Source organism: Equus asinus, chromosome X (assembly GCF_041296235.1).
Source record: "Equus asinus isolate D_3611 breed Donkey chromosome X, EquAss-T2T_v2, whole genome shotgun sequence".
Taxonomy (NCBI): Eukaryota; Metazoa; Chordata; class Mammalia; order Perissodactyla; family Equidae; genus Equus; species Equus asinus.
Window position 1 is genome coordinate 127,263,768 of NC_091820.1, and position 26,484 is coordinate 127,290,251.

At 36.6% G+C, this 26,484-nt stretch overlaps 1 protein-coding gene across 11 annotated transcripts in view; it reads right to left on the reverse strand.

Moving 5' to 3' along the window:
• Nucleotides 1–343: 343 nt before the first annotated feature.
• The window catches only part of MCF2 (MCF.2 cell line derived transforming sequence), a 101,820-nt gene continuing 75,679 nt past the window's right edge, over nt 344–26,484 (reverse strand). For 7 of the 11 annotated variants that reach the window (XM_044763015.2, XM_070502636.1, XM_044763016.2 and 4 more), the window contains 11 exons: nt 26,006–26,098; nt 25,074–25,199; nt 24,179–24,400; nt 18,310–18,402; nt 17,123–17,201; nt 16,501–16,567; nt 14,299–14,408; nt 12,455–12,567; nt 9,028–9,140; nt 8,034–8,134; nt 344–2,083 (listed from right to left, as the gene is read on the reverse strand). In XM_044763015.2, coding sequence (XP_044618950.2) covers nt 2,037–2,083; nt 8,034–8,134; nt 9,028–9,140; nt 12,455–12,567; nt 14,299–14,408; nt 16,501–16,567; nt 17,123–17,201; nt 18,310–18,402; nt 24,179–24,400; nt 25,074–25,199; nt 26,006–26,098 — 1,164 coding nt within the window. In that variant the 3' untranslated portion in view covers nt 344–2,036. Of the gene's footprint in view, nt 2,084–8,033; nt 8,135–8,838; nt 8,879–9,027; nt 9,141–12,454; nt 12,568–14,298; nt 14,409–16,496; nt 16,568–17,122; nt 17,202–18,309; nt 18,403–24,178; nt 24,401–25,073; nt 25,200–26,005; nt 26,099–26,484 lie in introns of those variants that run through there. The other 4 variants (XR_011499779.1, XR_011499778.1, XM_044763017.2 and 1 more) reach the window with 4 other exon arrangements.

Here is a 26,484-nt window from a genome sequence, read left to right on the forward strand (position 1 = left end):
CCTTTGACTCCATTATATGGAAGCAGATTTTTCCAGTATGTAACTATCCCCCCAGAAACAGGGCTATCTAACCCCTGAAACCTCATTTATTGCTATCCTACAGACTTGGGTGAAGAAACTTTTGAGTAAAATATTTTACCCTACTTCGAGTCAGATCTCTCTGTCTATCTCTGTCTCTCCGCGTCTCTGTCTCTTTCAGAGAATCATGAAGCAAGGCTGAAGGTAAACATTTAACTCTAAATACTTATGGTGCCTTTAGGGTATCACTAATAAATGAGAGGAAAGGAGTTTTCAATGTATTACTGATACTATACTAAACTGAAAAAAATATACGAATGGATTTAAGGTTGGATATTTTTAATGTGGAATTAACACAAGTACATTTACATTGTAAGTACATTTACAATGTAATTAAATTTTGAAGACTTAAAGGGAAATTGCTGCTATGTTTTATAGTAACACACATTTATAGCCCAATAAAATTAATACAGTGCAGTTACATATACAAATACATATACAAATATAGCATTCATTGTACAGTGATTAAAACATTAAAAGACTATAACTGTATGTTTGAATCTATAGAGCTCAGTACTGTCTTAAATGATTAAAATCCCTAGTTTAATACCATGAAATTAAAACGTTTTGTGCAGCGGGACATAATTATTCAAAAATTTTCTCTCCTAATTCTGTCTCCTAACCCCAGGATCAGCACACAAAAGAGATGTATTTTAACTTTGTTTTGTTGCTGTTGGTATTGTTGCAGAAACATTAACTAAGTATCAAATATATGGACATTTTCATGAGTGAATTATAAATCAACCATCATAAATTCCAGCAAATGGACATTAGAAGATTGATAATTTTCAGGTATCTTTGAATAAAACACAATTCATTTGTCATACAAATTGTTACATCAAATGATACCACTGGCATAAACTATCATCTTGATATGATACACAAACCTATTTAAAAGAAAATATTTATGAATTATATAGTTATTGTGTTTATTGTTTACTGTAAAACTATTCGTCAAAAAACATGCACCTAATATGCCAACTTGAGAGTAACACTCACAATCTATGATTCAAAAGGCAGCAATTTCAAACCATTGTCTTCAGTGGTCCACAATATAAAATACTCCAAGCATAAATTCAACACTGCATGCAACAACTTGGCCCTGTGCTTTAAAACAAGTGGTCACACTGTTTAGAGATTCTAAAGAAAGACATCTATACATTATCATCAAACAAAAATCCCAGGAAGGAACGCAACGCAACTTAAGAAAACCTTTACTAGAATAGATTTTTCTAGAAAATTCAGAAGCAAGTAAAGACACTGGAAAGTAAACCTTTGTTACAGGAACACCTCTTGTGCAAATATGAACATTTAACTTAAAGCTGTGGCACTTGTATCTCAATTTCAATGCATCAAATGTAAACGTCAACACATCCTAACTACAGAATTTTAGCTTTGGATCTTTTTAGAACCATAAGACAACTGTGAAAACCCTAAATACCAGTCAAAGTGCAAAAGAGGTCCTTCAGAACATATCCCTTTGGTACGTTATAGTCACACAGATAACAGAATTAAATAATAAAATAAATTGTCAATTAACAAAGGGATTTAAAATCTCTGATTATCTCTGTTCTCTCTTTGGATTTTTGTTTTGTTTTGTTACTGAAAAGTTATCAAGAAAATTACAGGTAAAGCTTTTTACCTGTGAATGTTCAAAATAATTGATTTCGAGTTTTTAGATGGAATCTGAACGCATGCCATGAAAAACCCTATTTGGAAACAAAATAACACGGCACTTTTCACCTGGGAGGATGGAAGGTGTGAAGATGGCTTCTTGCAAGAATGAGACAAACTGGGAATGATGAAGTCCACCTCAGTCCTGAGGAAATTCTGTGAATGTCATGGGCAGCAGAGGCTCGTCCTGACTCTTGGCTGTTTATCTGTAACACTTTTAAGAAATACAATCTAGTTCACACCTCCAAAGGTAATCTTATTTTTAAAAGTCTATTCATTCTCCTTTAATTGAAGTGGAACTTAGTTTCCTTGTGTTTACTCAGAGCGGCATCTACAAAATAATGAAGAATGATGTTAATACTCAGGTGACTTTTAGTAACTTTTTTTTTTTTTCTTACAATGCATGTGTTTTGGTGAGGAAGATTGGCCCTGACCTAACATCCGTTGCCAATCTTCCTCTCTTTTCTTTTTCTCCCCAAAACTCCAGTGCATAGTTGTACATATATCTTAGCTGTAAGTCCTTCTAGTTCTTCTGTGGGATGCCTCCTCAGCATGGCTTGATGAGCGGTGTATAGGTCTGCGCCCAGGATCCAACCCACCGAACCTGGGGCCACTGAAGCGGAGTGTGCAAACTTAACTACTACGCCACCAGCTGGCCCCTTCAGGTGACTTTTAAGGCCAAAAATGCAGTCTGTGCTATGACTTCTAACACTAAATGTGAGGATTCAAAGCGTCCATCATAAATTCAAAAGTGATGTCTTTCGGTTGTTTATTTTAATATGAAAGTTGTTATTCCATTACATTATTTATTAAAGGCATCTATTTTATGAACGGCATAACTTCACTTGAAGCAAAATAAAATACAGTCACGCATCGCTTAACGACGGTGATGCATGCTGAGAAATGCATGGTTAGGCAGCTTTGTCAATGTGCGAACATCATAGAGTGTACTTACACAAACCTAGATGGTATAACCTACTACACACCTAGGCCGTATGGTACTAATCTTATGGGACCACTGTGGTATATGCAGTCTGTCACTGACCAAAATGCCATTATGCAGCATATGACTGTAAACAGAATTTATATCCTCTGCAACCAGATTTCATAAATATTGTATGAATTACCCTGGGTGCGTATAGATAATATGAAACATGTTAAGCACATAAGCATCAGAGGGATCTTTACATTCTATTTGCCAGATTTCAAATAAGATACTCAAATGTATATTTTTAAACCTTAATGCTGTTGACAACTGCATATGTGGTCAATTGTAACTTCCTAATCCACCAACACACATTACCAAATATTTTTGTAGGCCACAATACACTATTTTGCTCTATACAGTGTAATATGCAGGTAGATCTCAATCAAGACCACTTGATATTACAGCATTCAAGGAAAATCTACTGATAAGTACTAATCTGTCAGTTCAACATAAGTCATAAATGCATGTTATTTGAAAGTAATGTATATTTTAAAAATATATTGTCAGAACTTTGTAGAGAACAAAACCAAAGGGACCTTGTCATCTTATCTAGTAGTATGCCACACTGAGAAGAGAGTAATAAATGCTTTAAATGCTGATGCTATATCAACCCATTACACTCAACTCTCCCAATGGCACTGCAAAAAAGAAAAGGACATAGAAAAAGTATTCTGATGGTAGAAAACAAAAAGGACTCGAAAGGAATAATGTGATTTTTTTTCCGAAATAAAGTGTATGTTTGTTAACAAATGTAAGCCCTTTACTGCCTGAAAAATGAGCAAAAGCCCAAAGTAGATTTAAGTTGTTTTGCCATGTACTTTTCAAAAAGTGGTAATATGCCCTAAATCCACTGCAATTAGTCACAGTAATTGAATCAGTTCAAATTAAAACTCATCAAACATGTAATTTTACATGTCCTGCATTACAGTTAGCTAAAATTTAATGTAATTAACTTTGTCCTGAATTAAGTAGGAGGACATCTGGCTCTATATTTAAAACGATGATGATAAGAGTTATGGAAAATCTACTCTAGGTCTTCCTAATGTTGAATACAAATGTTAATATTACATGGAAGTCAGATGAACACACTTGATCTTTTCACTTTTGAATCTTGGAGACCTGAGCATAAGAAAGGCCATTATTTTCTAGTATAAACATTGTACTGTTATTTCATGGCTTTATTGGTTTTTTAATTGCTTCAAAAAATGATTTATAAAAAACGTTTAATCTCCATAATATACAAAGAACTCACACAACTCAACAACAAAAAATCAAACAACCCAATCAAAAAATGGGCAGGGGATAGGAACAGACATTTCTCCAAAGAAGATATACGGGTGGCCAATAGGCACATGAAAAGATGCTCATCATCACTGATCATCAGGGAAATGCAAATCAAAACTACACTAAGATATCACCTTATACTCGTTAGAATGGCTATAATTACCAAGACAAAAAACAACAAATGTTGGAGAGGTTATGAAGAAAACGGGACCCTCATACACTGCTGGTGGGAATGCAAACTGGTGCAGCCACTATGGAAAACAGTATGGAGATTTCTCAAAAAATTAAAAATAGAAATACCACATGACCCAGCCATCCCACTACTGGGTATCTATCCAAAGAACTTGAAATCAGCAATTCAAAGAGACTCATGTACCCCTATGTTCATTGCAGATTAGTCAGAATAGCCAAGACATGGAAGCAACCTAAGTGCCCATCAACTGATGACTGGATAAAGAAGATATGGTTATGTGTGTATATATATATATATATATATATATATATATATACACACACATAATGGATATACTACTCAGCCATAAAAAAGGATAACACCATCCCATTCACAACATGAATAGACCTTGAGGGTATTATGTTAAGCAAAAGAAGCCAGAGAAAGACAAACTCTGTATGATTCCACTCATATGCGGAAGCTAAACAAACACATGGACAAAAAGAACAGATTTGTGGTTACCAGGGGGAAGTGGAGGGGGGAGGTGGGCACAAAGGGTGAAGGGGCGCACCTCTAGGATGACTGACAAGTAATAATGTACAACTGTAATTCACAATGTTGTAAACTATCATAACCTCAATAAAAATTTTTTAAATGTTTATATGTGTTAATTTAAACAGCTCTTTGAGAACATATTTTAAGTGACTCGTGTTTCTTCTGTCTGTCTGTCTCTCTCATTAACCATTCAAATAAGCATAAAACAGTTGGCAGGAAGCTGGCCATATTTATTTTCAAACTTAACTCTTTAACGTATAAGATGAAATCAGTTAATTTGGGGAAAAACGTGATTCATTACTAATTGGCTTTTGAAAGTGTTTAAAATGCGTTGTTAGCGCCATCGTCGATTCCAATGTTACTATCTTAAATTTTATCTTATTCTAAAAGGCATGAAACTTTAAAGTTGTAAGGTGCTCAATTCAGCATGTTTCTTTGTATTTGTCTAATACCCTTCCTTTATGGTTAGTGCTTTTTCTGCCCTGTATAAGAAAGAAATTGTTAACTACCCAGTCATAAAGATACTGTCCTGTGTTTACTTTTAGAAGCTTTATGACTCTAGCTTTTATGTTTAGGTTTATGATCCAATTCAAATTAATTTTTGTGTATGGAGAGAGGTATAGGGATGGAGGTTCATTCTTTGTACATATGGATACCCAATTACTCCAGCACCATTTGTTAAAGCGACCTTCCTTTCCCATTCAGTTGACTTGGCACCTTGATTGAATGCTCATCGATTATGTATATGTGGGTCTATTTCGGAAATCTCTATTTTTCCACACTTACACCAACACCACACTGTTTTCATTACTGTAGCCTAACAGTAGGTCTTCAAATCAGCTAGCTAAGTCCTCCAAATTTTTGACAGTCTTCTGTTCTAGATTCTTTGCCTTTCCATATACATTTTAGAATAAACTTGTCTTTATTTTTTTTCCCAAAAGGGTCTGCTGAGATTCTGATTGCATTAACTCCATAGGTCAATCTGGGGACAATGGATTTCGTAACAATATTGAGATTTCCAATCCTTGAACATTGTATATCTTTCCCTTTATTAGGTCATCTTAAATATATCTCAGCAATGATTTGTGGTCGTCAGTATAGAATCCTTAGACATCTGTTGTTAGATTTATTCCTATTTATTTTGTATCACTAATGGAAATGGTGTTGTTCGAAATTACATTTTTTTCAATTCTTTGTTGCTAGGATATAGAATTACAATTTATTTTTATATAATGATTTTGTGTCAAATGGCCTTATAAAATTCACTTACTATTTCTAGTAGGGTCTTTTTGTGTATAGATTCCTAATGGTTTTGTACATACACGTGATCTACTAAGAATGACAGTGTTGCCTCATCCTTTCTAATATTTTTATATCTCTTTACCTTGAGTTATGGCACTGGCTAGGACTTCCAGTACAATGATGAATAGAAATGCTGAGAGTGAATATCCTTGGCTTGTTCCCAATCTTAGGGGAAAAGTTTCCAATTCCACCATAAAGTATGATGTTAGCTATGGTTTTTCACAAGTGCATATTATCAGATTGAGGAAACACCCTTTATTCCTAGTTTGGTGAGAGTTTTTATCATGAATGAGTATGGAGTTTTGTCAATTGCTTTTCTGCATCTATTGAAATGATTACATAATTTTCACCTTCATTATGTTAATATGGTGAATGATACTGATTTTTAAGTGTAATACAAACATTTAAAGCTCTAAATTTCCCTGCATTTCCTTCCCTCTTTAGATGCATCCACAAATTTTGACATGTTACATTTTCATTTTCATCCAGTTTGAAATAATTCTGATTTCTCTTGTGCTGTCTTCTTTGTTCCATGTGTGTTTAGATGCATCATTTAATATCCAAATATTAAGGGATTATTGATTTCTAATATAATAACTTTTGAGATTTTATACGATTCCGTCTTCTGAAATGTATTGAGACTTGTTTGACCCACCACATGGTCTATCTTGGTGAATGTTCCACATATACTTAAAAATAACAGTGTATTCTGCAGCTGTTGGTATAGGTTTTAAATAAATGTCAAGTAGTCCAGGTTGTTGGTACATCAAACTCTTCTGATTACTAATTATCTAAATAATTCAGTAATTATCTAAATAATTTGACAATTACTGCAGAAAACCTTTGAAAGGTGACTAGATTTGGAGTACCCAAAACAATAAATAAGAAGTAACTCTATTTGTGGGGTCCCCGTGTGATCCAATATCTATATTGAACCTATCACCCTTAGATTTTGTTTCATGTTATAAATGAAATTTGGAACCAAATAAGTTACTCCTGGTCTCTTAGATTGGTCTAAACACGAGGTACCATTACCCGGAAATCAAATCTACATTCAAAACTAGGAATTCAAAGGAAATATGTGCATATAATAATAATCTTGTTCAGGGGCTGGCCCCGTGGCCGAGTGGTTAAGTTCGCGCGCTCCGCTGCAGGTGGCCCAGTGTTTCGTTAGTTCGAATCCTGGGCGCGGACATGGCACTGCTCATCAAACCAGGCTGAGGCAGCGTCCCACATGCCACAACTAGAAGGACCCACAACGAAGAATACACAGCTATGTACCGGGGGGCTTTGGGGAGAAAAAGGAAAAAATAAATCTTTAAAAAAAAAAATAATAATAATAATAATCTTGTTCACAAACAGGTCTGTGTTCTTTTTTGGTGCTGCCTTTTTATACATAGCTTATTATTACTTAGAGGAAAAATCTACAAGAATACTAGTTGTATACAGAAGTTTTATGTACCAAGGGTTGGGTTAATAGAAAGGAACATTAAGGTTAGTTCTCCTTCCTTCATACTACCTTCACACATTAAGTCTTGGGCACACAGGTTTGGTGTGTATGTGTGTGTGTTTGCATGCGTGTGCGTATGTGTATGTAGCAGAAATCTACTATAAGGAAATACCACATTCTTAGAACTGAGTAAAAACATACTGGTAAAGCATTCTCGGACAGAAAGGCTGGTACCTTAGAAGCATATCATCAGTATTTACTTCTAAAAGATCTCTTACAAGACATCATAATATCTGAAACTCTCTTTCAAATCTATCAACCTTGTACGGAAAACTTTAACATGTTCAAAAAACCTTTATTCATGAATTTAAAACTATTAAAGGAAAACATTAAATCTTATCTAGCATAATATGCTTGCAGCTTTATTTATAAGAGCAGAAAGGTTCTTACCCTATGCCAATTGTACGTTTGGTGGAGATTCAAAAATTTTAGTCCTTAAACAAATAGTATACACTCTGTTCATATTATACCTGTAACTTTGGCATTCCGAAACCTATAGTCACCGGTTAAAATCTGCAAACTGTTCCCTGGAATCAGCCCTTCTTTTCTTCTGTTTAGATTTTTCACCAACCTAAATAATAAATGAATTAGTAGCTAACAATGGTAATATAAGGTAATAAACAAATACATTACATTGCAGCTCAAATTTTCACAAAGCTATTGCATATATTTGAAGACCTTCATGACACTGGGCTCGAGTCCTTTGAGTAACCTACAAAGGACTTAGGTTACTAGCAAAAATGGTTATCACTTTACTGATCCATCATCAATTTTCACCCTCGCGTGTACTCTTCCACCCTTAAGGTCAGTGTACACAGTCAATGTAGCATTTCAGTTAAAGTTATTGAGACATGAAGACAGAATTATTTCATATAAAATTTCCAAAAGAACTGTGGAAGCTTCATTCAGTCCTCTTCCAAACAATATTTCCTTCTTGCTTTGGGTTCTCTATGATTAACTAATATATTTGGCAGAACCATCTTTGCAATCAGTGCTATATGAAGTCAAACGCATAAGGAGAGAATGATAAGGCTAAAAAGTCAATATCTGAACTGATAAAGAGAAGTGTGGCTATGTTGTAAAGTAGCAAAGCATGGTCCCTGGCACACAGTAGGCATTCATTAAATACACGATGAATTAATGAATGACTTAAATTGACCAAATGTAATGCAATCTGTAGCCATTACAAAGCCAGATGTGTCAGAGCCCAAGGTAAACCACAAAATTACATGCAGCCCCATAGCATTTCATTCTTTCAAAGCATTTTTCACTCACCAAAGGTTAACATCCCTTTCAGTGAGCTATATAGACATGGCTGAAGCAATGAAAATGAAACACTGATAAGAAATGTGATATTTCTGCTTCTTGAGACTGTATAACAAAGATACAAGTAAAGCAGAACATTTGATTAGATATCCATGTGCCCCAGGCAGAGGTCATCACAGGCATGGAGAGCGCACCTACCATTGACCCTCAGCATCCTCATGGAGAAGCTGAATGACATCTCCATTTCTAATCAGGAGGTCTTCTGAGCCTCTCTTCCTGCAATCTGCTAGGGCTTTATATTTGCCTGGAGACTGTAAGGTTGTTTTGAAAAATTACATTACAAACTTCATTGCAAAATTACTTGCATAACTGCATGCTCTGTGACATAAGGAATTCACTCTTTACTTCAATGGTAAATGTGGCAGCTGCAGCAGCTTTGCAGGAACAGACATGAACCAGTTTGTGATGGGGAAAAAAAGCAGAACATGTATTTACTTAACCTGAAGAACTCATTTTTATTTCCAAAAAGAGAGTTACAGCATGAACTACACAGAAAATAACAGAGCACAACTAATTTAAGTTACATGAATTATAAGCATAAATCCAGAGAAAAACAGGAAAATAATTTTTAAATACTGTTATTTGTAAACTACTTGAATGAAAATTTTATCTTGGCACACACCAAAGGCAAAGGTCTTGAACAAAGATTTACTACCGCCCCCAGAAGGACTTCTGGGCTTTGTATCATTTTGCACAGGTAAAAATAATGGGCACACAAGCTCTGGGTCCAATAAAAGCATACTAAATCATAATGTTGTGCTTTACTTGGCCTTAATCATTTTGCAGCTATAATTTTAACTTGATTCACTAATCAGCTAAACGTAATCCAAGGCACACTGATTGCGTTGGGTTACAAAGTAGATAGAGAAGAAATAATAATTTGCAAGTCCAAAAGTATTCTGAAATGAGAATTTTTCCAGCACAATATCTTACACATTGACTACGTGACTTTAAAAAGTAAGAGTATCATAATTAAATCTTCTTAACAAAAGAAAAGAAATAATTATGCAGTGTCAATTCTTTGCATGGTCACAAGAATTAACCTGAAAACAATGTCCGCATCGCTTGGGCTGAATGTCTTTTGAGCAGAACTTTCATCAAATGGGCAGAGGAGCAGACAGGAAAGAGCTCCTTGCCATTGAACACAGGAGCTTCATCAAAATTCGGGAGCCGTCTCCAACACGGGCCTCCACAAGGGAAGCGGAACCCATTATTTCTTACTTTTTGACTTGGTAACGTGAGACTAAAAGAGCAATTCATTCCGACTTCGCAACTTTGTGCTTTTTGTTTTCTGGGTTGTCTCATTTTTTGGTATGTGGAAGGCATTGTACTGCTCTTTTGCATGTTTTCCTTAGTAGCACAACTCAGGGAATTGTTAGGACAAGAGAGGAGAACTAATATGTTTTTCTATATTCCCATCCCTTGTCATTAAGGCATTAATCAATTTTGCATATTTGGTTTTAGTTCTGACACCATAGCTGGAAAAAAATGCTTACTGAAGAATGTCAGTTCTTGACAATCCCTTCATAGAGCATCCACAACAAACGTTTAAACCTAAGCTGGCTTCCCCTGACGTTTTGCTCACATCTGAACTGCTACTCCTCCCACCGTCAGATAATATTAATTAAGGAAATGGATGTCCTCTTTATTATTAGTCTAAACCAGTGGTTCTCAAAGTTTGAGAGGCTGACTGTTGGGGGTTCCAAGGGTCTGCAAGGGTCAAACCCATATTAAGACATTATTTGCCTTTTTCCCCCTCATCCTCTCATAAGTATACAGTGGAGTTTTCCAGAGGCTACTTGATGTGTGATAGCACAATAGACTGAATGCAAAAGCAGCGATGAGACTAAGGCTGTCTTTTCTAAAGCCAGATGTTAAAGAGATTTGCAAAACTATTTAAAATGCCACTCTTCTCACTAATATTTTGGTTTTAAAATTTAAATTTTTAATAAAAATGTTATTTGTTGGGTTTTTTAATATTTTTAAAAATGAATAAATACATAATTTTATGTTTCTCAGTTTTAATTTATAATATGGTAAGTATCAGTAGAGCCAGCCCTGGTGGTCTAGTGGTTAAGACTCAGTGCTCTTACCGCCACGGCCCAGGTTCCTTTCCCCATCAGAAACCACACCACCAGTCTGTCTGTTGTCATACTGTGGCAGCTGTGTGTTGCTGTGGTGCTGAAAGCTATGCCACTGGTATTTCAAATACCAGCAGGGTCACCCATGGTGGACAGGTTTCAGTGGAGCTTCCAGACCAAGACAGACTAGGAAGAAGGACCTGGCCACCCACTTCCGAAAAAAATGGCCATGACAATCCTGTGAATAGCAGGAGAGTGTTGTCTGATATAGCGCCAGAAGGTGAGAGGATGGCACAAAAAGACCAGGCAGGGCTCCCCTCTGCTGTACACAGGGTCAGTAGAAGTTGGAATTAACTCAACGTCACTAACAAAAACAAAACTATCAATAGATGTAACCTACAAAAACAAGAGCTCTTTGGAATTCTCAGTAATTTTTAAGAATGTAAAGGGTCCCTACATTAAAAAGTTTGAGCACTGCTGGTCTAGACAATTAACTCTAGAGAAACCCTCTTAGCAGCTCTGAGCCTCAGTTTCCTCCTCTGTCAATTGGAGGTAATAAAGCCTGCCCTTTCTCTCACTAATACTATGAATATTAAATGTGAAATCACTTTGTAAACTGTAAACTATCGTACAAATATGTATTATGGTCATTGTATTATTAGGAGAAAGAATATTCTATTACTTGTTTAAAGAAAGCATTCCAGAGTCGATACTATGCAGCTTTGTGATTAGCCATGCCTTACTCCCTTACCCCCACTTAGAATGCCGAATTGAATTTGTTCCTCTGAAGGGCACCAAGGAGCAGGCCACTACAAAGCATCATTCCCACTCTCAAAGCTGGTGACTGTAGAAAATTGGAGATTTACCCTAAACAGTCCTAACTCCCCTCTAATAATCTACTGGGATCCTAACAGCATTACAAACTGATTTTCTATAAAACACTTACTTTTACCCTAAAGCAACCTCCTTTAGTCTTATGGGGTGCCCCCTTGCTCTAATATGCTGAGATTTAGTATCATTAGCACAGTTTTGACAGCCCACTAAAATACATTCCCCAGATGTTGTTAGTTTTTAATGTGTAACATTTATTTCCTATATTTTCCAATCTGGATTCTAAACTGATTTTTACAGTATTTTTGACTCTCATTGTCCTCCGAGTTTATTTCACATGCCTAGATTGAAAACACAGTGGTGAAGTTCAATTAAAGAGAAAACTGGTCAATGTATAGCACCTTGCAGTGATTGGCTATTTCTCTCATCAACGTCAGCAGGAGCTCCACCTAGAGCTCAAACAAGTTCTACTTAAAAAAAGAAGTGCTTACTGAATGTTCATAAGAAGACTTGTTGCAAATCTTTTGGCTATGGGATACACCTAATGACCTCAAGGATACTGACAAAAGATTGCCCCTACGTGCCTCACCTATTTCAGCAGTAAAACTGCCTCAAGAGTTTTTATCTATTTATTTTAATACGTCTTTACTGACCATTAGGGGCCTCTGTTCTTCTTCATTGTCATCATAAGAAGAGTAGAAATAACTGGTTGACCATTCCTGAGGTTCTTCAGAGATTTCTGCAGGTGATGAAGTCTCGGTCCAAACTATAAGAAAAACATGGAAGGTGGCAATTACTTAAAGGTGCTGGTCCACCACAAGGAGAGAAGAAAAACTAACTATAATACTCAAGGCTGTAACCTTCAATGGTCCAAGAATAATGTCTTTCTATAACAAAACCTCCAATTAGATTGAACTATTTTAGAATTTCTGATATTTCAGAAAGAGCCTGGAATGTCATATACTTCTTTTACTTTTTAGGGTGGTTTCAAGTTGGTGTTAGTGGGAGAGTTATTACGAATAACAATAAGTTAAATAACATTCCAGAGAACATTTACTCCTTCTTACAGAAAATCACTTCTTCCCCCAATTTTTCTATAGCATTTTTACTGGTCCCACTCAAATAACACCTATAACATTCTACCTGGTAATAGTACTATTTTTGACTTGTCTTATCTCTCTTATTAGGCAGAGAACATGTGTTATACATTGTATGCCTCATAAGAGCCTTGCATGTAAGAGGTGCTTAATTAATAAAATATATTGAACTGATATGAATTAAGCAATCTAATGTATGCAGAGAATTAACAGAATCTCATCTTGGCCACACTTCAACTATTCATGTAACCTTGAAAAAGTCATGTCAACCTTCTCTGAGTTGGTTTCCTCATTTGTCAAATGAAGGCATTGGTACTAGGCTCTCTCCTGATTGCTCAGGGGACCACAGCATGGATGACCTGAGGGAAGTGATCTTTAAATAGATAACTGAAAGTTGAGCAAGGTTGTCATAACTTGTTTCTCCTCAACAGTAGAGAACTGTTCCAGATTATGGATCATCATACTTAAGTATTGACTGACTATCAGGCACTCTGTTAGGCATTTCTCCTGGAAAGTCTATGCTACTGATTCCAGAGTTGCTCAGGTGACCCTGCCCAGTGCTTCTATAGCACCTTGTACTTCCCTAACACTCATCACATTTAATTTTAATTGCTTATGTATTTTATTTTTATTGCAGTAACATTGGATTATAACATTATGTAACTTTCAGGTGTACATCATAATGTATTTCGAATTCTGTGTAGATTACATCATGTTCACCACCCAAAGACTAATTACAATCCATAACTGCTTCTTGAATTATCTTTCTACTCTTCCAGCTTTGTGAGGATGGCAGTTGAGTGTATCTAGACTGTCTGCCCAGAGCTTTGCACACTTCCTGGCACACAGGCTGTGTTATATTTATCAAATTAAACATATTGTTTGAAATCTGTTTAAATGACACAATTTGCAAAAGAAAAATAAATATTCCAGCTGTAAACAACCCTTCTCTATTCACTAAATCTACGATGAATGAAGTGTGCATTCCTTGAAGCCAGTATATGTGTTTTATTCATCTCTGTATCCTTTGTAGCAGGAGTTCCCAAACTCGAGTGTGCGTCGGAAAGAATCACATGGAGAACTTGTTAAATCACACATGGCTGGGTCTCACTCCCTGAGTTTCTGATTCAGAAGGTCCCGGGCAGAGCCAAAGAATTTGCCTTCCTTACAAGTTCTCAGGTGATGCTAACGCTACTGGTCCAGGGACCACTTTGACAACCACTACTCTGCAGTGCCCACCAGAGTCTCTTGCACATGCAAGACATAAGAGCCTTCTAAAAATGGGTTAACTTTGTTTTCTTTACACAAAGATAATAGACAGGTAGATTTTTCAAATTAACAATGGGAGAGAAATAATTGCACAGCCATGAACCTTACTTTCGGATGACCATTACACATACCTGTATTTGCTTCTGCCTGAACCGATGCCATTGCCTCACCAACCTCCACCACACTGCTGGGGTGTTCTGACTCAGTTTCCTCAGCGCCTATGAAAGCTCTCCGTTGCCTTCTGAAATAGTAAATATGTAAAACTAAGTGAGCTTTTGTACAGTCTAAGAGTAACAGGAAATTAAAAATGGTATTTCTTCCACTGATACCATGCGTTAAGAACATGCTCTGAGGGGCTGGCCCCGTGGCCGAGTGGTTAAGTTTGCGCGCTCCGCTGCAGGCGGCCCAGTGTTTCGTCGGTTCGAATCCTGGGCGCAGACATGGCACTGCTCATCAAACCACGCTGAGGCAGCGCCCCACATGCCACAGCTAGAAGGACCCACAACTAAGAATATACAACTATGTACCGGGGGGCTTTGGGGAGAAAAAGGAAAAAAATAAAATCTTTAAAAAAAAAAAAACCACATGCTCTGAGAATCTATTCAAACAGAGCTGACTCCCTCCTTATTTAAGCCTGTGTGATAACAGTTCATAATATACAAAAGCTTAACTCCTAGGATCCAAGCCAGCAGGGTCTCTCTTTAATATTCAAGGAAAAAACGATTCCTTTCTGGATCCAGGGCAGATACATTGTTGAAAATCTCTGTTGCATATTGTACACTTGAAATTCGCTAAGAGGTAGAACTTAAGTGTTCTCACCACACACATGAAAGAGGAAACTATGTGAGGTAATGGATATGCTAATTAGCTTGACTGTTGCGAATCCTTCATAATGTGTACATATATCAAATCATCAAGTCACACTCTTTAAAAATATACAATCTTAATTGTCAACTATAACTCAATTAAGTTGGAAAAATATAAACAAAAAAAATCTCTGTTGCTCTTTGAACTTTTAACCTTAATGAATTAGGGAACGTTTGTATAAATGATGATGAAACCTTAATCTGATTAATACTGTTGAGCTGCATCAGCTACTATAAAGTCAATTACTGCATGAAATCTAAAGACATTACTTCCATAATATATGACAAAACATTAAGTATTGTGACTCCTAGAAGATAAAGACTTCCACTGTGACTTTCAAATGGTTCTCCTAAGGCCCCAAATGAACCAACACACTTTGCACCTGATTTTAGCTACCTCTGAAAGATGATGTGTAACAAAGAGAAAAGGGGTATTTTTAATAAGTCATTCAATGATCCCTACATCATGGAGATGCTGCATGGTGAATTTCCGTGCCAAGGCTTTGGAATCAGTGTGGGGATTCTTTCTGAATATATGCAACTGTTCTATGGAAACACCACCTGTTAGGATTTCTAGAGCCAGAATACAAAGACCTCATCTCTACACCAGCAGTGCTATCATTTAGGAACACTATCTTCCTCAAAGACTTCATGGTTGTATCCAGGCAAAGCTCCCTCCCAGGACCCATACCTCCTCTCTAACTATGTAGAATGAGAGGTCAAGTCACCAGCAAGTGGTCTCTATCAAGGGACCACAAAGTTGTGGGTCAGTAGCAGCCGCCAGTCCTTCAGCATTCTTACAACTTTCTTTCTCCAATGAGATCGAAAGTGACCAAAAATATTTTGAAGAGAAAGCCATGAATGCAGCCACTTTTACTGTAAGCCTACATGCATCTCCCCCCAGGAAATACTGAGAACAAAGCACTTTTAGTCACGTTTAAAAATGAGCCCAGAGCCAGCCCTGACGGCCTAGTGATTTAAATTCAGCATGCTCCACTTCAGCGGCCTGTCAGTCATCTGTCAGCAGCCATGTGGTGGCAGCAGCTCACACAGAAGAACTAGAAGGACCTACAACTAGAATATACAACTATGTACTGGGGCTTTGGGGAGGAAGTGAAAAAAGAGAGAGGAAGATTGACAACAGATGTTAGCTCGGGGCGAAACTTTCCCAGCAAAAAAAGAGAGAACTACTTAGATTAGATTGTGAAAATCAGGGTATCATTAAAAAAAAATAGCCTACACTATGGTATTATTTTTAATGTCAAGAACAATAAGATAACTATTAAGGAATATCAGGTTCCAAGTATAAGGATAGAACTGAGAAAAGGATGTGTTCCTGGAATTTGATGAGTTCTTGCTAACAGGGCGGGTAGTTTTGGTCTGAGAGACTTTAATTACATTGTTTCATGTTACACATGGAAAACAGAAGATTACAGGAGTGATATTTCTTAAAGAATAATCACTTACTCATTGTTCTGCTGTGAAGAAAGGTGATCCTGTTCTGTTAACTGATTATCTTGCTCTCGCCTTTTAACTGTGAAATAAGACAAAGTTTATATAAGCATAATTCAGAAGCTTCCTTGAAGACCAATGACTTTCACATGCAGACACATGCACACATACACCCCCATTCGCACTAGAGTTAACCTTCACAGACTTGAAATAACCAGAGGGAAGGCCAGTCTTAATTTGGAATATGGAAAAGGACTGAACCATGTAATATTTGATTTAAGAAATTCAAGTTTATAATAGAACCACTCCCACGCCAACATTACCAAGCACTGATTACTCGAGGTCCTAAGCAAAGTTGCCTCATGGGAAGGACTCAGAATTAACACAGTTTGCAATATTATTTCACAATTTCTTCTCAAGCACTAAAGTTCATTTTCCAGTGTAAAGTTCATTCTCCAAAGTAGTTTAAACAACCCCCCGCAATCTTGATCTCCTACTAAATTAGTTTAACAAATCCTTTCATTATACATAGTATAGAGTAAATATCAGCCCCATTCCCTGTAAAAATTATCACAAAATCTGAGTAGATGAGCTGTTACAGTACTTCTTGCTCTGAAGAATGCATACTTGAATTTACCTGTCATAAGTTCCTGTTGCTTCAACAAAATACTTCTTATTTCTTTTAACCATGTCATCTTCACATCTAAATTTGGAGCCTAAAGATTTTTTAAAAAAGAGGAAAGAGACGCATGCTTCCTTTTAAAAAGGACACTTTATAATAAAACAAATATAATTAAGTATATCAAACATGGTCTACAACCTGAACCACCATATTCAAACTTGTGATTCTTAAAACTTCTAAGAAACAAATAATTAGCCATCAGATTAGATCAAATAACAGTCAAAATCATTTTGAAACTGTCCTTAAGTAATAACACTCAGAGAAAATGTGAAATATAATCTCACTTAGTTTTTCTTCGTAGGAGGGTTCTTCTAAAAATATAAATGTTTTTATGTTTAATTTTGGTAAAATAAGACAAGTTCTACTGTTTCTGAAAAAATCTGTTGCAGAGTAATCTTGATAACTGATGACAGCATGAAAGCTTCCTTAAATATCCTCCCATTACTTACAAGACAAGTTTGTAAAAGAAAGCAAGAAGTCATATATTTAAACCAAACCAAGAAAATGTACTTTTATGAATTATAATCACCTAGCACAGAATTAAAACAAAGAAAAAACACTGAACTCTTCCAGCAGATAACAGCACATTCACCTGTCACAAATCATGACAGAAATGCTTACTGAAATGACAACATCCTCTTGATATGTTCTCATTCTGAATGTCCATTCCCTTAAACAGGATGGACATTACAGCACATCTGGCCAGGGCTTTACCATATTCTTTAGAGACAACAATCAAATCTGAACTGTCACATCCCTTTGTCTCATAATCAGGCACTCTCTGAATGCTGAGCACAAGAGGAACTCAGCACTGTTATGAATCTATAACTCTAGAAATTTGATGGGGACAGAGAAGCATCTGCCAAGTTCTTGGCTATCAACTATAGTTGATAAGTCTCCTACTGTAGCTGGGAAACCTTAAGCCCTAGAAAGCACCACAGGCATATCTGAAGTTAAAGAAAACATGTGCTACTGAAAAATGTTTAACTACATCACAAAGAGTAATTAAATAATATTTAAGTGACCAACATGAAAGGAATGAGAACTTTTGTAATGTAACCAAAATGATTTTTGTTTGCAAATTCAGACTTTCATATCTTAATGCAGGTTATGGTTTCGAGAATAATTTTTAAATGACTAACCTGGACAATATAAACTTCTTCCTTCCCGGCATACCAGATTTCAAACTTGCGGTTATCGCCTTTCACATATTCAGTGATTCCAACTTCATCCATCTATAAAATTTAAAATCAAAAATCAAAATCATTTAAAACTTAAAATCAAAATTTAAAATATAAAATCAAAATTTTCATGAGCATTTAATTTAGAATATGAAATTACATTAAATCTACCCACATCATAGTCTAGTTGAAACAGAATTTCTCATTTGGGCAAAATATACATTTTATATTCTAAGAATATGAAATGATAAATACAACCATACACCTGAGTATTTAAATGTTTTCATTGAACTATGCCCTTCTAGTACAGATTACATGCTCCATGCCAGAGATTGAAACAAATGTTATAAATCTAAACATCCAAGTAGTCCATCTAAGATTGAATTCTGTTATAAATTGTACACTATTAAAACAAATTATTGTGTCAAACACAGAAGTAAAACATTAGTGAAAATAATTAGAATTAAACATTAGTGATGAAAAACACCATCCAAAATTAATTTAAATGGTTATTTTTAATAATCATTTGCCAGATAAATTAATCTGACAGATTATTACTTATCTCTATAGAAGCCCTACAAGTTGTAAACACCCAGTTTATGGGGCGGGGGAGAACCAGCCAGTTACACAAGGATCCCCTCTATTTCCACCAATCTCTCAGCTTCTCTAGAAAACAAATAATCTGTCACGGGAGGTGATGTCTTCTTGTAGCCAGTGAAACTTTTATATGCAATATCTCTTCCTTATCGCAGTTTTTCTTCTCCTTCCTATGATTGTGCAAAGCAAAAACTCTTCCATTTTCTTTCATCCTGTGCTGCTAATAGGCTGGTTAATTCCATTTTGAGCAATTTCACTCCCTTGTACACACAGTCTCTTTTAGTCCCCTTGTGCCTTCTCTTTTCTTTCAATCCCTGCCTAATTATCTAGTGGAATATCTCACTCTCTGTTCCATTTACAAGCCCCCAAAATGACCCTAATTAGAGCTGATAAGCATGAAAAGTAGTGCTTGTGAGATCCCCATACCAAGGAAAAGAAAAGGGATTATGCTTAGAAATGAAATGTGACATACTAATGAAAGAGCCTGTGACATCTACCCTGAATGCAGTCAGAAGTTACTTTCAGATCTCCAAAAATATCTTTATATTCCTACTCAACCACTCTAACTTACTTTTGCTCAAAGATCGGGATTTAAGATAAATAATAATCTCATATTCAATCTCTATTTACATTGATTTTGTTTCAATACATGGTTTTGTGTTAAAAGCATGATAACATTGAAAGCACATGAGCTTTGGCGTCCAAAAGGCCTGTGTTGGATTTCCATCTCTACCACTTACTAGCTATGTGTCTTGGTGCAAGTTGCTTAAGATTTCTCAACTTCAGTTTCCTCAACTACAAAATGGGAAGCTTACCTATTTCATAGAATTGATATAGGATTAAAGAGCATGCATTAAATGCTTAGAGCAGATAATCAGCTTTTGTTAAGTGTGAGTTTGCTTTCCAAATTTTCCCTTCTTTGAATTGTAATAGTTTTGTTATTTTTCATTGCACACATATAGCACATCGTTATAGATTAAATGAGCCTTTTGAAGTTACTCTGGAAATCTAATCATTATATCTATCAGACAATATTGTTCTCAGTTCCAAACAATTCACTTACAAATGATCCACTGGAATACAATCCATTTGTAATTTGTGGATTGTATATATTTTCTCAAATAACAAAATATAAAGGTTTTATTGAAAGGTTTCTAATCTACTTACTAAATGCTCACTATATCATGAAAATTTACTCAGTTTTAGAATCTAGAGGTAGAATTAAAGGTCTAACTATATGAGTATAACTATATGAGTAATTATATAATATACTATATAATAATATTTATATTAAATAGTGAGGCTGATTCTATAGTTTCGCCCTGTGATCCCTGCTGTATCCTTCATGTTTTCATTGATGATTTCTGGCAGCTATGAATACATTTTCTTTATTATAAAGCATTTTATCTGAAGACATCTTGCTGTGTTAGGTGTTCAGGCCCTCAACTTTTAACCTCATTTTCTGTCTTCAGGGTAGTGTGAAGATGTCAACTACCTTGTTCCAAGTCATCCAGTGGGTCAAGAACTCTGGGATTATAACCAATAACTACCAATCTTAAGATTTGTATTCATGCCTCTGGGATAGAGTTTAATTACTTCTTGGGTTAGTATTATTAAAAAATTTATCTTGAATCACATTAACAAAAAATGTAGCTAGGCTGAAGAGCTATGAAGCAGTTAGAAGGAAGACACTGGGTATAAAACAGTAACATGGCTGTATCTTGAAACAGTTTCTGAGATCAAAAAAAAGGAAAAAAATGAGAATTATAACACAATAAAATTTATGTAAGTTAAAACTAGATGTACACAGAACATTAGTATATATTTAACAAGAACACACAAACTGAAGGATATATATCAAATGAATTAGAATGGTTGCTACAGGGGAAGAGAGGCGATCAAGCATGGAGAATGGGGATAAGAAGGAATGAGTGAAGGAATGAAAAAATGAACGAACAAGAACAAGGCCTTCCATCATGGTGCAGTGATTAAGAGCATGGACTCTGGAGCCATCTGCCTGTTTTGAATCTGCGCTGTACCACTTACTAGCTATGTGCTCCTGAACAAATTACTCGTCTCTCTGGAACTTGGCTTTCCTATCTTCAAAATGGGAACAATAATGAGTTAATAATAGTTCCCACTTCATAGAAAATTGCTATGTGAATTAAATGAGTTGACATTGCTATTTGTAAAATCTTAGTTCCTAGCACATAGTAAGCACTAGTGTATGTTAAATTTTAAAAAATAGATGATAATAATAAGTGCATGAACTGAGGGATATGAAGAACTCAAATCTGTCCATATGACTAACTGTGACCTTAGGGCCTTTCGTTTACATAGAAGTGGCCAACTTAAAATACAGCACACAATCATTAGAAAGTGCATTGGCAGGCTGTGGAAACCCAGTTTGACATGATGAAGTCAAGGTAAGAGTCCATGGACAGTGAGAGAGGAGTTGCTCAGCAATAGAGAGCATCTGCATTGATCCTCTCTACCGGGGGAACACTGAAATGAGTAAACCAAATTGTTATGTAACACACTGACTAGTAATGCTAACAATTATTTAATCCTGGAATCTCATGACAGGTAAGTAAGAGGGAGTAAGCATAGTGAGGCTTAAGAAATAGCCTAACTTGCATCTTTCTCTGCCAGTGGCATCACCATTTTCCTAGTAATCCCAGTCTAAATCCCTGCAGGCATCACTGACCAATCTCTTTTATTAAGGATCCTAGACAATTACTGGGAAGCCAAAGAAAAATCGGACTGGTTTTTTTCCTTCAAATGTCAGCTATTATTTATTTCCTGTATCTAGTAAGTCAACAAGTCTGGGTGCCTACCTTCCATGGAAATGTTTCTTGCACCTATCCCACCCTCTGTTTCCATGGTAACCATTGTTAGTTTGAGTTCTCATGACTTCATTACTACACCCCAGTCCCTCCTTACTCTAACGTACTCTCGAAATATTCTGTTGGTGCGCCCATCACTGCGACAACTTAAAGGCAAAATAGAAAATCAATACAAACCAAAAATACGACATTAGGTATTACCTAGGTCAACCCCACAAATAAAAAGTGAACCAAATGAATTTGGGTCCAATACACCAATGAAGGTAGAACCCTCCCCAAGGAATCGGTAGACAGACAGCAAGCGATCTGAGCCCTGGCTGAGATCACTTAACAAATTCTTAGTTCTCAAACAACGTTTGTTAGAGACATAAAAGACCCTTGGAGATTTTGAGGGCTTGAAGGTAGGCTGCTAACATCAAAGGAGCAACTGGGCACTTGCTATGAAAACAGCAAGAGTTTTAAAGAAGTTGTGATGCTGCTGTAGACTCAGAAGTGAAGCAAGGAAGGTCGACAGTAGGAAGAAATCAGAGACCCGATCCTGGGTAGGAACCTTGTTAGGAGCAGCTTGGGGCTGCTGACCCTTTGGGAGGAATCAAAAGCAGGGCCCGCGTATCTGGCGGCTTCCTAACACAAACACCTCAGGCCTATCTCAGCACACACGGCCTGACTCTACCACCGCTGCTCAAAGTTCCCTCACTTCTCCAATACACTCGTGTTGACAACTAGGAAAGAACATGCTCATGAAAGATGACCAAATTGATAGTGGGTGGGGAATTAAGGGTGATAATTTTCTCTATTTCCCAAATTTTCTATAACAAATGCTATACTGCTTTTACGACTTAAAACTTGAAAGATAAAATGAATTAGGTGTTAAAAAAATCGAATTCACCAATTACAGACTCATGTAAATTGGAAGTTCCTCTTGTCAAATGTCAAAACCAGCTGGGAGTATCACTGGATTGCCAGTGACTTCCTCAAACAATACTGCTCACATTTTAATACCAAACTAGCATTAGGATGGAATGGCAGTTTGGGTTATAGGAGAGAAGAAAATAATTTCAAAGGATAGGACAGGACAGATGTGGGCAGGATTCGGCTATTGGTGGCTTGGACACACAGGAAGGGAGGTGCTAGGGGACAGAGGAGGGATACAAAAAGGAAGGTGGGGATACACTAAACAGCAAAGTTATCTTTTTTAAATTTCATTGAGAAAAATGAAGAGACTCTTTCCTCCTTGTCTCTCCTGTACAATAAACGCTCCTTGCCACCACAAGCAAAACTCTACCCAAATAAAAATTAGACTGTTGGTGGTGAGCACGATGCAGTCTATATAGAAACTGATATATAATAATGTACACCTCAAATTACACAATGTTATAAACCAATGTGATCTCAATAAAATAATTTTTTTTAAAAACTCCAACCAGTACCACTGTTAAGAGAGTGCTCACGGGGGAGCCTGGGTCACTTCCTATAATTTCAAACTGTGTTCTGCAGGACACTAGGGAGCCCCCCTGGGGACTGCCTAGGATTAGAGTGTGAGACGAAAGGATGGAGGCAAAGCTCCCACCCTCACTCTCATTTCAGGCAGAGAAGTTCCGCTTTACCTGACTTCTATATAAGACTTTTATTTAAAATCTCATGGGTGGGAGTGGGTGAATTGGGTGAAGGGGGTCAAAGGGTACAAACTTCCAGTTATAAAATAAATTAGTCCTAGAGATGTAATGTATAGTACGGTGACTATAGTTAATAATGCTGTATTGCATATTTGAAAGTTGCTAAGAGAGTAGATCTTTTTTTTTTTTTGAGGAAGACTAGCCCTGAGCCAACAACTGCCAATCCTCCTCTCTTTGCTGAGGAAGACCAGCCTCAAGTCAACAGCCATGCCCATCCTCCTCCACTCTATACGTGGGACGCCTACCACAGCATGGCTTTTGCCAAGCGGTGCCACGTCCACACCCAGGATCCGAATCGGTGAACCCCGGGCTGCCAAGAAGTGGCACGTGTGAACCCAACCTCTGCGCCACTGGGCCGGCCCCCTGAGAGTAGATCTTAAAAGTTCTCATCACAAGAAGAAAAATTTTTTAACTGTATATTGATGAATATTAACTAGACTTATTGTGGCGATCATTTTACAATATATACAAATATCGAATCATTATGTTGTACACTTGAAACTAATATAATGTTATATGTCAATTATACCTCAACTCAACAAAGAAAGATTTCAGTGAGGCAGTTTAGCATATGGTCAAAAAAAAGATTTCATTTAAACAAAGGGATGTACAACTAAAGCATAAAACCCACTCATCTGAACTGAGAAAGTATACAAAGTTGAATACATATATATGAAAGAATATTACATTACACAATTCAAATTGTCTTACTTTCAAACAGTGCTTAAAACTGTACGACGGGTATCTATCAGAGCCTTCTCCACTTTCAACACGCCTTTTACAAAAAACAATGGCTTTTTCGTACAAGAAAAGGTGTCGCTGCATTGGTTTGAATCTAGCAAAATCCTTCATTTTTGTAGCACCTTTCTTGTGTCCAGTCCAAACGCTGAAGGCACCTTGCGTTATCATCTTGCCCAGCTCATTTAAGTTTCCCTAGAATGGGAAATCAAAACCCGTTAGTACAAGGCAGAGCTACATTCAGATCTCTGACATCAACATCAGAGTGTTTAGCTCTACCTACTAAAACCCTGAAGCATAATTTATACAGTTTTTAAAATTTTGTTCATCAGAACTTTTTATATTAAAACATGCCACGTGTCACATAGGTACCAAATTACTGTGGGAGTGGCAGATGTAAGAAACCTCCTTTTCCCTGGCTTCATGTCTCCACGTGGAGGTATTTCAGTCAGGGTAACGCTCCCCATCTCTTCCTCAATCCTGATTGGCGAATGACATCCCTGGGTCCAAGTTTCCCCACTGGGGGGAGCTAACTCTAAAGATTTGATCTTTTTCTATCCTGAACCAGGACAAGGAGCAGTTCTGGGACAACATGTCTCCTTTAAAGACCCAAACATTCCTTTAAGCGGGACCTCCCAAAGTCTGGACTTGGGGGTAGGCTGTGAGGGACAGGAGAAATGTTGCAAATCCATTTGGCTGCTGATCTGAAGCCAATTCTCCACTTAGCATTATCAGCAATAACGCTGACATTTGGATCTCCACTTGTCTGCCTCTTACTTCTTATTTCTCAGTTGGTTCCAGGAGAGGAAGAAAGGGATGTTAACATGCTTACTCCCTAAAACTGCAACAACCATTAAAATCCACTTACAATATAGCCGTTTATTGCAATCTGATGCATGGAGTCGTTAACTGACTTCAGTAAATCCAGCATGGTGTCAAGCGCCTCCTTTAATTGTTTAGATCCTTCACAGTCTTTGCTATATTTTAACAGCTCCTGTAATTAGAAGGCAAGAATTAAACTCAATATTAGGCAGATATTAATAGCTGAAGAATATGAACAAATTTTTGGCTTTCAAGGAGGAATCCAAAGATAATGTCAGTTTTTTGAGTAATTTCTTTCAAATGCTATTTTGTCACATTAATACTATATTTAATAACAATGTCAAAATTGGGGAAGAAATGGAATATTGACTGAACAGTCTAAAGTGAGGGCATTCAATGGCTTTGGGCTGGAGAACAATAGCTGTTAGGACACACCAGAGGTTAGTTTTTAAAGCAGTTACACATTTTTTTGATCCTCTATGTACAACAGTTTGTTTTATTCACATACCATAGAACATTGTAAAACTACATTGTAAAACAAGCTATGTTGCAATTATACTTAACACAACATTTTAGTAATCCTTTCACACTACATGAGGGGTATGCTATCTTCATTTTTCACTGAGAAGGCTCATATGAAATATAATCTCAAAACTATAAAAAATATTTGCTTAGTTCTTCTTAACAATAGTAAAGTCCTGCAGTAAACGTTATACATACATCAGCGTAACTGCTATGGATAACTAAACAGCTAAAAGGACTCTAGACATTCTCAGCTTTACATCTATGCCTCTGGTACTTGCATAGCCACAGCGAACCGAAGGAGCACACGGCACTGATTCTACTGCTAAATCCAGCTTGCCCAGTCATTGGGCACACCTATTGCTCGTATTTCCTAGTCAGCTACCTCCTTTTTAATGGCCTTGCCACATCTGAGCCAAAGAAGCAAAGAAAGAAACAAACGCTTCATATAATTACCTTCAAGAGTAACTGATATTTAGTGATTCGTTGCACTGGTTTGAGTAAATAGGAATCCAGACCAAGTCTGTGTTTTAATTTTCTTTGACATTCCTGTCATTAAAATACAATTATCAATAAATTTAAATTAAGACATATACCTGTGAAAATGCCAAGTGTTCATTGATTAGACCCAATGCATGCAGGTTTCTTACATCTCAAGAAGAATTTACCAGAAAAATAGCTGTTACACATGGTATGGAAATATAAGAGGCAGCATATCTGTACAACCACAGTATACATTATTTCAAGAATTTGAGAGGTAGAAAATTAAAAAATTTCAGACTAAAAAGCTTTTACATATAAATTCACATTGATGTGGAATGTTTAAAAGGTGAGAAAGCAATGAATGCCTATAGATGAACATGACTAAAAAGTTCTTAAATATGTCCAAGGAAAGTAACATAAGGCTCAGTTACACAGGCCAAGACCCAGAAAAG